The 14,141-nt window shown below is 40.2% G+C and overlaps 2 protein-coding genes across 2 annotated transcripts; both read right to left on the bottom strand.

Moving 5' to 3' along the window:
- Window positions 1-2,616: 2,616 nt before the first annotated feature.
- On the bottom strand, window positions 2,617-4,438 carry LOC105056852 (7-deoxyloganetin glucosyltransferase-like). The gene is made up of 2 exons (XM_019854467.3): window positions 3,817-4,438; window positions 2,617-3,731 (listed from the first exon to the last, which is right to left on the bottom strand). The coding sequence occupies exons 1-2, from the start codon at window positions 4,307-4,309 to the stop codon at window positions 2,803-2,805; spliced, it is 1,422 nt and encodes a 473-aa protein (XP_019710026.1). The 5' UTR covers window positions 4,310-4,438; the 3' UTR covers window positions 2,617-2,802.
- Window positions 4,439-5,163: 725 nt separating this feature from the next.
- LOC105056803 (7-deoxyloganetin glucosyltransferase-like) lies at window positions 5,164-12,246 on the bottom strand. The gene is made up of 3 exons (XM_010939117.4): window positions 11,676-12,246; window positions 10,866-11,597; window positions 5,164-5,537 (listed from the first exon to the last, which is right to left on the bottom strand). The coding sequence occupies exons 1-3, from the start codon at window positions 12,166-12,168 to the stop codon at window positions 5,317-5,319; spliced, it is 1,446 nt and encodes a 481-aa protein (XP_010937419.2). The 5' UTR covers window positions 12,169-12,246; the 3' UTR covers window positions 5,164-5,316.
- Window positions 12,247-14,141: the final 1,895 nt, after the last annotated feature.

Below are 14,141 nucleotides of genomic sequence, written 5' to 3'. Positions count from 1 at the left end.
GGTGTTGGGCTAGATCCTCGTCGCTTGGCCAATCTCATCAAGAGGCCGATCTCATCAGGAGACTGAGGTCATCAGAAAGATCGACCTCATCAGAAGATCGAGGTTATCGAGAGGCCCACCTCTGTGGCCTAGTCACATCATCCCTGAGAAGCTCATACCGTCGTCTGACATGCTAAACCATGAAAGTCATGATAACCCTGAGAGGCTTCTCTGTGGCCCAGTCATATCATACCTGAGAAGCCCATGCTGTTTTCAAGGCCCTATTAGATGGCTCTTGCCTTCAGCTACGGCGGCCCCCCACATGCTATGAAGCGACAATATTCAAAAAAAAAGTCAAAAATTCAGGCACGGCACCGTGTAAAGACATAATTCAGACAAAAACATATTTTATGGCCTTTCCTCTTTCCCAAAGGCTCCAATCTCATCTATAAAAAAGTAATCCGAGGGCCCTCCATATATGCCTCATCTTCCTCTTATAAACGCTCACTTTTTTTCCATCTATTGCAGAAAATCTGACTTAAGCATTGGAGGGTCCCCATCGGAGTCACCTCCGACGGTGGCTTTTCCTGCAGGTTTGACTGCTACTGACGTCCCGAACGTCACCCCACCCCAGCACCTCCGGCCCAAAAAGGATTCAATCCGCGACATAATGGCGCGCCAGGAAGGGAGAGGCACCGCTTGCTCATTTTTGGAGAAAAGCGAGCAACCCATTGTCATGCTACCACAAAGAGCATCCTTGAAGTATTTTAACCTAAGGAACATTCACTGACTGTAGCTCTGATTGGAGATTATTCTTCATGTTAGCTACCGGAGGCATTCCCACAGTTCCGCCCTCGACGGTCTGATGTGCCACGACTCCAGCCATCCCGGTGCCGGACAGAAATCCGCACCAACAGGGGGCATGTAATCTAGGTCAAAAGAGAAAACAGGCTTCAAAAGATCCACATAAAACTTTCGAAGTCCACCTTATCAGAAAGCTCCTCCAAATGATGAGTCGATCATGATCTACGATTCGAAAAGTTCTTCCAAATGATGAATCAACCATGATTTACGATTCGAAAAGTTTCTCCAAACGACGAATCGATCATGATCTACGATTCAAAAAAAATTTCCGAATAATGAATCGACCATAATCTACAATTCGAAAAGTTTCTCCAAACGATGAATTGACTATGATCTACAATTCGAAAAGCTCCTCCAAACGATAAATCGATCATAATCTCGGTAGGACCAAGACTCCGAAGGGCAAACGACTCAAAAAACTCTCCTGACTCGGTAATTTATTGAGCAAATCAATTGCTTAACAATCAGACAAACTACAGTCTCATCGATTAGTATTCGATGAAATGTTATTCGACTGACATCCGAATAACGGAGCCGAAAAAATCCGACAACCGCAAGCATACTAGCTATGGTCCAAGGACTACAAGCATATAAGCTATGGTTCGTACATTGACCCAGGCAAAAAAATTATGGTTAGTTGGCTTGCTCCCGATTGATCAAGGATTAACTGATTCGGAATAAAATAGAGATATTTTCTCCAATCGACTAAGTTTCAATTCGATGGGACGATCTATGATGGAATGATCTACGACTATGCTTCAAATTTGACGTGATGTTCTACAAAATGATGACTTATTCTATGAAACGACAAAGTGGCTAATCGTCGAAGAAGCAGCTCGGCTCCACGCGGCGACTAACTCCTTTTGTCTGATTAAAACTACATAATCGGACTTAGAAATTGGAGGACAAATGTTGGGGTAGATCCTCATCACTTGGCCAACCTCATCAAGAGGCCGACCTCATTAGAAGACCGAGGTCATCAAAAAGGCCGATCTCATCAGGAGGCCGATCTCATCAGAAGATCGAGATCATCAAAAAAACTGACTTCATCAGACGGCTGACCTCATCAGAAGATCAAGATCATCGGGAGGCTGATCCTTGTGGTCTAGTCACATCATCCCGGAGAAACTCACGCTGCTCTCTGACAGGTTGAGCCATGAAAGTCATGATGATCTTGAGAGGCCCCCGTGTGGCCCAATCACATCATCCTTGAGAAGCCCATGCTGCTTTCAGGGCCCTGTCAGATGGCTTTTGCCCCTAGCTATTGTGGCCCCCCACGTGCTATAAAGCAACAATACTCAAAAAAAAAAAAAAAATCAAAAGGCCAGGCACGGTGCCATGTAGAAATATAATTCAGGGCAAAAAGGTTTTTTTTATGGCCTTTCCTCTTTCCTAAAAGCTCCAATCTCACCTATAATAAGGTAATCCAGATGCTCTCCAGGTATGCCTCCTATCTCTCTCATAAACACTCGCTCTTTTTCATCTACTGTAAAAAAAATTGACTTGAGCAAGGGTCTCTGCCGGAGCCACATCCGGTGGAGGCTTTTCCTATAGGTTCGGCCACCGCCGCCGCCGCCCCAAACATTGCCCTGCCCCAGTGCCTCCAGTCCAGAAAGGATTCAATCCACAACAGTTGGTATACATTCTGTTTTAGAAGAAGGCACTGACTGCAAAATGGATCTCCCTTCTTGGTTTCATTCCTCTGCTAGTTTTCTGTTTCTGCCCTGTTGATTTTCTAACCAATCATATTTTCACCATTGCACGGCAAAATACTACACAAATATGTTATCATTTTTCAGATTTTTCTCCAAAACAGTAATGCTTGCATAGTCTTGACATACGTACTAAAGAAGTGTAAAGATTTGTAGATAGTCCATGAAACATGATATTCTCTTTTACACAGAACATGCTTGCTGTTTCCTTCTCTGCGCCATCAACAAAACTTACCAGGATTTGCTCCTATGTTTGAGTTACCAAGTCCATAATTAATCTCTCTAAGTTTGCATAAGAAGATCCCCCTTGCGAGGTTGCTTGCTTTGCCATCTCTTTCCACTTCATGACATTTTTCCTCATTTTCTGTCGTCTATCTCCTTCCATCAATTCTTTTATCAGGCCCTTAACCTGCTCTCTCGTCACCTCTTGGTTGATCTCCATGCCTATTCCCCATTCCTTGCAGGCATATCTGCAATTTGTATATTGTTCTGCGAAGCCTGGCCAGCAGATCATTGGCACACCACTGCAAACACTCTCCAGTGTTGAATTCCAGCCACTGTGTGTCAGAAAGCCTCCAATAGAAGAGTGAGAGAGCACTTCTTCTTGCGAGCACCAACTAGCGAGGTGACCTCGCCCCTTGGTTTCTATAATGAATTCCTCAGGCAATGCAGCAAGCCCACCAGCAACAAGATCAGGCCTGATGATCCACAAGAATGGATGTTTGCTCTCTGCGAGGCCCCAGGCAAACTCTACCAGCTGCTGGGTTGTCATCACTGTGAGGCTTCCAAAATTCACATAGACGACTGAAGAGTCTCTCTGGGTATTCAACCATTCCATACAACTAGAATCTTCTTTCCAAAGGCTTAAGCATATCGGATTCCTCTGGTTTTCTGTTAAATGATTGAGGAGTGCAGGCAAAGGGCCTAATGCGTACATCCGAGGGAACATTTGTTTCATGGCACGCAAGACATCACATTCCATGCCATCAAAGGTATTGAGGATTAATCCCCAGGCTCTGAGGGAATTATTTGCCGTTTCCATCTCGAAGTTGAGAAACATGTCATCACGATCGACTGCTCTAACAAAACTAGAAATATCTCCAAGACGTACACCTTTCAATCCAGGAATCCAATCTATACTTGTATCAAGATATCCATCTGTGATGCAACTCTTATCTGCACCAATAATACAAGAGGAGCAATTAGAGACATTGGCGTTAGCAACGTATAGAATGAAGTGCTGAAGGTGAAACGGGCATACCTTTTAGTGGTATATATCCTCTCTGAATGAGCTCGCCCAAGTGAAGGGCGCCCATGAAACCACAAGCACTCATCGTGCAGAACACCAGCGCAGGGATGTCCAACTGTAGAGCAACATCTAGAGAAAAACTCATGAGCCAGTTGAATATGATGCAAGTGATGGGGGGTGAGCAGGAGGAGTTATGGAGCTCTGATAGGAGTTCTCTAAGGGGAGCAACACTGTTTATTTTTGTTGAGAGGTAGAATTTCGTACTATATTCCGGGCATTCACGATCAGAGGGGGAGAGACCATCAGGGATGGTTTCAAAACAGAAATCATTGGGGCCTCTGAGGTCATCTGGTCCTGCAGACTTCAACATAATACGGTAGCTGAACTCGGTGTTGATGAAGGTGATGTGGAAGCCTTTGAAATGGAGAATCTTGGCCAGCTGCAGCATGGGGTTTATGTGGCCAGGGCTGGGGAAAGGGATCATGACTGCATGGGGCTTCTCCATTTGAGGAACTTGCTTGCTGGCTGAACCGTGCGGTGCTTCCTGTCTTGAGTTTGTGAGGGGAAGGTGGTCGCTATTGAATATTTCTACCCTCCTGCCTTACCTCTTTCTCAAAGAGAATGAGAGATAGACATGTGACCTCCGGCACCTTTGTTTTAATTTTTTTTAATTTTTAATTTTAGTTTTACAGGGTAACAAGAAAGCAGTTTAGCTGATGTAGGTAAAATATTTCAGTTCTGGTCTAATATGTTGGCCGGCACATCAGTCTGGCATCAGTTTTGACCGCATTATTTTGTTTTCTAGTGAGAAAATCAACTCGTTGGAATCCGAAGGCAGATATCGCTGCCCTTAGTGGTCGTGGTACCTTCTATCTTTTATTCTTTTATATGAGAGAGAGGTTGAGAATTAACTCCTAGTTTTCTCTATCACTCACATCAGACCTATGGTGATTGTAGCATACAATAATATATAAAAAGCATTATATCATATATTTTTTTGTATGGCATCTGCTTTAATCTTGTCTCACTGGAACTTAATTGTTGATTGCAGCGAGGAACAACTTCTGGAAAGGCAAAAGATAACTTGTCAATCAAAGTTTTTTTTGGGGGCAAGCTTGTCAATCAAAGTTATTTAATCTTTTGGTGCTTAAACAGCTGTACTGCACTAGTATAGGGTTTTCTTTTTGCCCTTTTTTGGATAAGAACTAGTATAGGGTCTTTGGATAGCACCTTCTAGCATGCCTTTTTGGGAAGGTGCTGATTTCGTATTTCATATTTTTAATTTTATACCAATTGCTTCAGCTAGATTCATTGAATCTTTCAGTTTTTATTGCACAATGATAATCTGCAGTAAAGATACTAGACATCGGCAGATGAGACACTTGATTGCTGGACTCTACAAGAACACACCCATGCAGACTTGCACAAGAAGCAAAACAAAAAAAATGCTTGGTGAATAGGTTACCAAGGCGCATATTTACCCTCTTATAATGCACTATTGTACCAATATAACTAAGCTATATATTCAGTCCTCATGGGCATGAACTGGTTCAAGTCTTGGGCTAATCTTTCAATGTTTTCATAAGAAGATCCGCCTTGTTTTGTAGCTTGCTCAGCCATCTCTTTCCACTTCATGGCATTCTTCCTCGTCTCCTTTCCTCTCTCTCCTTCCATTACTCCCCTCACCACACCCTTAACTTGTTCTCGCTTCACTTCTTGCTCAATCTCCATGCCTATTTCCCACTCCATGACAGCATATCTGCAAGTTGTGTATTGGTCTGCAAAGTTTGGCCAGCATATCATTTGTACACCACCACACACGCTCTCCATGGTCGAATTCCAACCGCCATGCGTCAGAAAGCCACCAATAGCAGGATGAGGGAGCACCTCTTCTTGTGGACACCAACTAGTGAGGAAGCTCCTGTCCTTTGGTTTCTATGATGAATTCCTTTGGTAATGCCTCGAGTCCACCAGCAACAAGATCAGGTCTAATGATCCACAAGAAGGGATGGCTGCTATCTGCAATTCCCCAAGCAAACTCGATCAGCTACTCGACCGTCATGGCCGTGAGGCTTCTAAAGTTGACATAGATGACAGAAGTAGCTCTCTGAGTGTCCAACCACTGGATATATTTGATACATGTAGATAATGTTACGGTAAAATTACTAAGAATCTTGATTGATATGTTTGATATGATAATCAGATTATTGATAATGCGAAATCAAATTTTTAAAATATTTCTAATAATTTTATCTTAATACTCTTCTTTCTCTCTGGTGAGAAGTGGCGGAAGCGATGTGAGTGTGGTGGTGGCACAGAGAAGTGGTGGACCGAGGGGTGTGAGGAACTGTGGGCATTAGGGGGGAGTGTGCACGCACAGAGGACCCGCTGGGGGAAGAGGGGGGGTGGAGGAGCCACCACAAGCAAGCGGGGCAGGGAAGATGGAAGAGCAACTGGCAAGCAGTGGGACGGAGGAGCCGCAGGCAAGTGGAGGGAGATAGAGGAGTCACAGGTGGCGCTGGAGGAGGGGGGTAGAGAGGAGGTGGGAGGGTTGGGCGACTATTTTTGTGTGATTTTTTTGAAGGATAATTTTGTTCAAAATTTTTATTATAATATTGCCAACGAAGTAGTAATCTAGATGGTCACCCCTTCCTAAGGCTATCTAGATTGTCTCATGGGAGGTAATGTAGATTGCCTAGATAATTTGTATTGCCATCCAAAAAGTATACCAAATGCAGCAATCTAGCGGGCCACTTTAAATTGCTGGTAATCTGGATAGATTGTCAGTTACCAAATGCAACCCAAGAAGAGAGTATTATACCTAATGCCTTATTAATTACTTTCTAATCATTAATCTGGGACCATCTAACCAGCGAGCCAAATACTCCTACTATTACTTGTTTTTTAGTTGGTTAGATTTAGTTAGCACAAAAATCTAGTGGCAAGTCAAATGCTAGCTCTTAGTTTTAACTGGTGCTCAGGTTAGTAATAAATACACATTTTTTTTGTGAGCAAACATATTTGTGATGAACCTATGAGGAAGTCCAAAAGGAGGCTTAGAAAAATCAAAGTTTGGTTCTGAAAATGGATCCAGTATTTTGTCTGATGCTTTGATGTTGATTTATTAATTTAACAAAGTTTAGAAAGAAACGAAAAAAATGATTTGATGTCTTGCAAGCTAAAAGGAACCTTTAAGTTAGGATAATCTAATTTAATTACCAGGAAAAGTTAATGGCAGCTTGCATTAGTTACCAGGAAAAGTCAGTATTCTTCAACGATAAAACATGGACTATTAAGTCTCTGCTAAGGTTGGATGAATCAAAAACAATCAAATAAAAATCAACCTTGGAGCTGCTAACCATTGAAGATATTAAATATATCTACATTTTCTGCAGTTTTTAATATTTGATATGGAAAAACTTAATCTTAGATCCTCTCCGAATAATCTAGATAGTCCATCTATAAGAATCCGTGCAGACGTGTATTTAGTCTCGCACAAGTTATTTGCTGAAGAGATCTTGAATATCTCTATGGGATGTCACGCCCCCGACCCGAGATTTTGAAATCGAGGGTCATGGCAACCGCCGCATACTCATAGAAAACTCTTCCCATAAGCATGCAAGGCATCTTATCATGTTATCTTAAAACAACAGCGGAATAATTAGCCAATAATTTAAATCCAAATATAACGACCTAAATTTTTTTTTTTAATGTCTCAATAAATTCAACAATGATTCATAGTCTTTACATCAATTTCAATAAGACTTTCAACTGAAAATAAAAGTATAGAAATTCTGCTTCTGATCACTCTTCCATTCATATCTTGTATCATCTTAATTCCTCAACATCTGTAAAACCAATAAAATAGAAAGTAATGAGCTAGACAGCCCAGTAAGCAATGATCACTTTTCAATAGATTCCATCAGCATTTAAGTAAATCATCATTTATAAAAAAATAAGCATATAAAGTTCATCAATTCGAAATCAATTTCAATTATGCAACATAATTCATGCCAAATTCATTTCTTTTTCGAAAATTCAAGTTTTCTTTTCAAATTTCAATTTCTTTTGTTCTTCAATTTCTTTTCGTCAACCATGAGCTATGACCACATTTTTCCTGTGGCAGGGTCATAATACCGCGTATCTGCTTGCGGTAGGCTGCGAATCATCTGGCAGCCATGTCCTTTGGAACCGCTGGTCTCGCTGGCGGTTTGTCGCTGGTCTCTCTGGCGACATATCGTTGGTCTCGCTGGCGACATAAACCCTCAGGACAATCAATTGCCAACGAACATGCCCCCATTGGCAGGGTCCTTTACATAGTCAGGTTGTCAATTCTTATTGTTTCTTATATCATAATTCTTCATAAATCATCTTTCATATTCTAATTTCGATAATAAAACATATAATCATGTAGTATCAAAATCAATCAATATAATGCATCATGAAATCAATATATTCAATCATGCTTCATCATAACATTTCAAATAAGATATTTTCATAACAAAATACCATTCATCCAATTCATGCATCGTTTCACAAATCATGTCAGAAGAATACATTATAATTTATCGATAAATCTAGAAAAAGTGAAACATTACTTACCTCGAATGTATTTCAATAAATCCACATAATTCTATAAATTTTCTTTCAAAAATTCTATTCGTAGATCATATCGCGATATCCCATGATCAAATATCCACAATCCTATACAGAATCAATTTCAATAATTAGAAAGAATACGAATACCATATTTCAACGATTTAGATTAGGTCCGATCATCTAATTTCATCTAATCAAAATCTAATTAGGACCTAAACGATCCAAAATTTGACTATCAGATCAAATCGGATTCGAAGTGATATGACTGAGGTTTCTTCATCGATTTTATAAAATCAAGTAGAGAGAGAAAATCAGAGGAGAGAGAATTCATGAGGTACAATTCGAACTGATCAGGTGACACAATCCAACATTACGATTGATCCAATATCTCAATTGGTGAAATCAACGTGATCAAATCAAGTCATGGCTAGATCGGGATCATGGATGATCAAATCTAAAGATTCATGGTCTGATTAAGGTGGGTGCCAGTATGCTGTCTGACAATCATAGATCAGGATTCTTCATTAAAATTAGATCAGACTTATTAAAAAAAATTTCTTCATTCACTAACTTTTTTTTTAGAGAGAGAATCAATCAAGAGAGAGAATATTTTAGAGAGAGAAAATTCTAGAGAAAAAGTAGAGAGAGAAAGTCCAATTCTAGAGAGAAAATACTAGTTCAGGCTGAAGAGAGAGAGGGAAGAGAGAGAAACTCTCTTTCTCATATTTTATTATTTATATCATTATTTATTAATTAATTTAATAATTTTTTTTCTTTTCTTTTCTCTCTCTTTTTTTTTTCTTTTTCTTCACGGAAGAGAGAGGAGAAAATCCTATTTATTATTATTATATTACTATCATTTTATTTTTCTTCTTTCTTTTTTTTTTCTTTTCCTTTTTCTTTTCTTTTTCTTCTTTTTTTTTTTCTTTTTCTTTTCTTTTCCTTCCTCTTCTTTTCTTTTTCTTTTTCTTTTCCTTCTTCTTCTTCTTCTTTTTCTTTTCTTCTTCCCGTGGACTTGTTTTGGGCTGAAACAGGGGACCTTGAGGTCCCCTCGTTGGGTGGCCGACCGGCGGCGTAGCCGGCATGGGGCGGCCGTCGGCAAGAGGAGAGACGATTCGCGGCAAGAGGAGGCCAAACCGGTGGTCGACGGTGACCACCGACGACGAAAAAATGGCAAAAAAGAAGATTCTTCTGCAACAAAATCCGACGACTCCGGTCACCGGCGAGCGTGCACATCGGCACAGGAAGGAAGGGGGAGAAGAGAGGAAGGGGAGGAAGTTTACCTCCGACGCCGGCGAGGCTTTTCCGGCGAGAAATTGGATGGCACAAGGACGGGTCTCCGTGAGAAAATTTTCGGCGATTGCCGTCGTTTTGCCCCGGGATTCTTTGGTAGGAAGAAGGGAGAAGGGTCTCCCCTTTAAATAGAACCAAAGGAGAGGAGTTTGACTCCTCTCCGATGAGGTTTCCGACTCCGATTAGGAGCCGGTCGGGAGAAGAAGACTCCCTGCGAGAGTCTTCATCATTTTTTTTTTTTTTTTTGGTTTGTTTGGGCTGGCTGGGCTATCACAATGGGATTAAAGAATTCAAATAATATCTTATGACTAGTTTTTTTGGATGAAATCTTCAGTTGTTATAATGGTCATGAAGGAAGAGATAGTTTTATCCTTTCCTTCTAACACATCGTATCATTCCTTTCGATCATGAAATCTACATTTTCCATCCCAAAAAAATCTTTAAGTGCTAATTTGTGCTTCATTTGTGATCTGTTAACACAATTGGCTTTTACAATGCAAATATAACAATCATATAGCTCTTATCCCAGCAGTTATTGATAAAAAGTAATAAATCGAAGCCTTTGCTTGTCTCTACTTAAAAAACAAGAGGTTTGGAAGTCGAAAATCTTAGTGAATGTGATTTAATTGTTATTCCCTTTCATAGGTCTTACAACAAGATTTAAAATTAAAATTAAATCAAAGAAAGAAAGAAAGAAAAGGTTGATACTCTGTTTCTGCCTGTTGATTTTCTAACCAATCATAGTTTCACCATTGCACATAATATGTAAGCATTTTTCAGATTTGTTTTCTCCTAAAACATGCACCATCGGATACTTAGCGCTTGCCCGTAATGCTTGCATTGTATTGATATACGTATGAAAGATGAGCAAAGATTTGTAAATAGTCCATGAAGCATGATATTTTCTTTTACATAGAACATGCATGCTGTTTCCTTATTTGCGCCATGCACAAAACTTACCAGGATCTGCTCCTATGTTTGAGTTACCAAGTCCATAATTAATCTTTCTAAGCTTGCATAAGAAGATCCCCCTTGTGAGGTTGCTTGCTTTGCCATCTCTTTCCACTTCATGACATTTTTCCTCATTATCTGCCCTCTATCTCCTTCCATCAATTCTTTTATCAGGCTCTTAACCTGCTCTCTCTTCACCTCTTGGTTGATCTCCATGCCTATTCCCCATTCCTTGCATGCATATCTGCAATTTGTGTATTGTTCTGCGAAGCCTGGCCAGCAGATCATTGGCACACCACTGCAAACACTCTCCAGTGTTGAATTCCAGCCGCTATGTGTCAGAAAGCCCCCGATAGAAGGGTGAGAGAGCACGTCTTCTTGCGAGCACCAACTAGCGAGGTGACCTCGCCCCTTGGTTTCTATAATGAATTCCTCAGGCAATGCAGCAAGCCCACCAGCAACAAGATCAGGCCTGATGATCCACAAGAATGGATGTTTGCTCTCTGCGAGGCCCCAAGCAAACTCTACCAGCTGCTGGGTTGTCATCACTGTGAGGCTTCCAAAATTCACATAGATGACTGAAGAATCTCTCTGGGTATTCAACCATTCCAAACAACTAGAATCTTCTTTCCAAAGGCTTAAGCGTATTGGATTCCTCTGGTTTTCTGTTAACTGATTGAGGAATGCAGGCAAAGGGCCTAATGTGTACATCCGAGGGAACATTTGTTTCATGGCACGCAAGACATCACATTCCATGTGATCAAAGGTATTAAGGATTAATCCCCCGGCTCTGAGAGACTTGCTTGCCGTTTCCATGTCCAGTTTGAGAAACATGTCATCATGATTCACTGTTCTAACAAAACTAGAAATATCTCCAAGACGTATACCTTTCATTCCTGGAATCCAATCTATACCTGTATCAAGATATCCATTTGTGATGCAACTATTATCTGCACCAATACAAGAGGACCAATTAGACCATGGCGTTAGTAACGTACAGAATGAAATGCTGAAGGTGAAGTGAGTACCTTTGAGTGGTATATATCCTCTCTGAATGAGCTCATCTAAGTGAAGCGAGCCCATGAAACCACAAGCGCTCATGGTGCAGAACACCAACGCAGGAATGTCCAACTGTTGAGCAACATCTAGAGAAAAACTCATGAGCCAGTTGAATATGATGCAAGTGATTGGGAGTGAGGAGGAGGTATTGAGCTCTGATAGGAGTTCTCTAAGGGCAGCAGCACGGTTTATTTCTGTTGAGAGGCGGAATTTCGTACTATATTCCGCGCTTGCGCCATCATCAGAGGGGGAGAGGCCATCAGGGATGGTTTCAAAACGGAAATCATTGGGGCCTCTGAGATCATCTGGTCCTGCAGACTTCAACATAATATTGTAGCTGAACTCGGTGTTGATGAAGGTGATGTGGAAGCCTTTGAAATGGAGAATCTTGGCGAGCTGCAGCATGGGGTTTACGTGGCCAGAGCCGGGGAAAGGGATCATGACTGCATGGGGCTTCTCCATTGGAGGAACTTGCTTGCTGGCTGAATCGTGAAGTGCTTCCTGTCTTGAGTTTGCGAGGGGAAGGTGGTCGCTATTGAATATTTCTACTCTCATCGCTGATCTGTTCTCGGGAAGAATGAGATAAGCATGTGACCTCAGACTTCTTCTTTTTTTTTTTGAAAAAAATAAATTTTTAATGTTAAGTTTACAGGGTAGAGGAACATAGTTTAAGCTGATGTCGGTAAAATATTTCAGTTCTGGTCTAATTGGTTGGCCGGCACATGGGTCTGGCATCAAGTTTGACCACATTATTTTTGTTTTCTATTGAGAATTGTAAGGGCCCGATCCATTTTTTTTAGAAAAAAAAATTACATGAATTTTAAAGCATATGAAAAAATATATATATATATGGGCTCACGCACGGTACATGTGAGTTTTTTTTTTCTCCATTTCTGATTAAAAAAAGAGATCCTAGGATAACTAAACGCTTAGATCCATAGTCTATAAAAGGTCCCTCTCCCTAGTAGCGATCTTGCCCCAAAATCCCTTCCACCATCTATAAGAAATTCTCTGGTTTTCTTTCATTTTTCATGAAGAATCTTCACGATATTTTTTCAACTAATTGGTTGTTTGATCTTATAATTAGAGCCAAGATAAGGCTGATGCCTTCTTTTCTTTTTTTTTTTTTTCTTCTGATCGGTAATAGGGCCACTATTGCTAGGATTTTGGCCAGTAAGGTGTTAGATTTGTGTGGATAGAACTGTCTTCTGTTTCTTCTTCCCTTCTTCTCCCATTAAACTAGCCACCATTGCTAGAAATGGATCATGCTTGGGTGGCCGAGGGTCGCCATCATTAGGGTCTACCAATGTCGGCGGGGGGGGGGGCAGGTGGGGCGCGTTGTCAGTTTAAAGCTTTTAAAGCTTTCCACCCATGTTTTTCAAAAAAAAAAAGAAGAAAAAGAGAAAAAGAGAGAGGAGAGAAAAAGAGAAAGAGAAAAGAAAAAAGAAAAGAAAGAAAAGGGAGAGAGATTTTCTCTCTCTCTCCTATCTTCTCTCTTTACTTGCTCTCTCTTTACGAGTTTCTCTTCATGAATTTTTCTTTTTAAAAATCTTATGGATGAATAGAGGGTCCAGATGTCTAGGTATTTTTCAGATTGACCAGTTAATCCTGCGAGAAGTCTTGGACTTGTAGTGTTAGGATTATTTATCATATATTTTTATCATTCTTAATTATTTATGATTTTTATTTTTAATCTTAATTATGTAGAGTTGCGATTGTCTGCATAAAGTGTCGAATGAAATAACTTATTTTTAAGTTCGTAGATCAAAAAGTTCATCGATTACTGTATTTAAGTCAATCATCGATAGAGATAAGAGTTCTTCAATATGATCTATATATTTATGAAAAATTAAATCTATATGATTGATATATATTCTCTATCTATTAGTTGTGTATTATACGCTGTTGAATTGATGTTACTTGTATTATGATTAATTGATGCTTAATAATTGCTGAGTAAGAAAAACTTAATTTAACATAATTGATAGGGTATGGGCGGCATCTAGATTAGTCGGTCTTATAAAAAATATAGTATATATACTAGGTTAGTCTTGGACTAGAGTGCGGTATTATTTTTGGCCTGTCATGGATTGGAGTATGATTGCGACTAATCTAATATCGAAATTAGATTATGATCTTAATAATATGGATGAGGCATGAGCAGTGTTTGGACTGTTTGGCCATGCAAGAAATATGGTGTGTGTGTTGGATTGTTCTCGAGCTGAGAGGTACAACATTGTGTTTGGCCTACCATAGATAGAAGCATGGTTGTAATTAGTTCAATACCAAAAAGACAAACACTAATTTACATAATTGTAAGTGTGAAAAAAAGGGGAGCATATAGACTAGCGGGCCACATGTGAAATATGACGTATCAGCCGTGAGCTGAGATATTTTGATTTGCCATAAGCTGGAGTATAGTTGTGACTAATATA

This window comes from Elaeis guineensis, chromosome 13, assembly GCF_000442705.2.
Source record: "Elaeis guineensis isolate ETL-2024a chromosome 13, EG11, whole genome shotgun sequence".
NCBI lineage: Eukaryota > Viridiplantae > Streptophyta > Magnoliopsida > Arecales > Arecaceae > Elaeis > Elaeis guineensis.
This window is presented reverse-complemented; position numbering and strand designations above follow the sequence as displayed.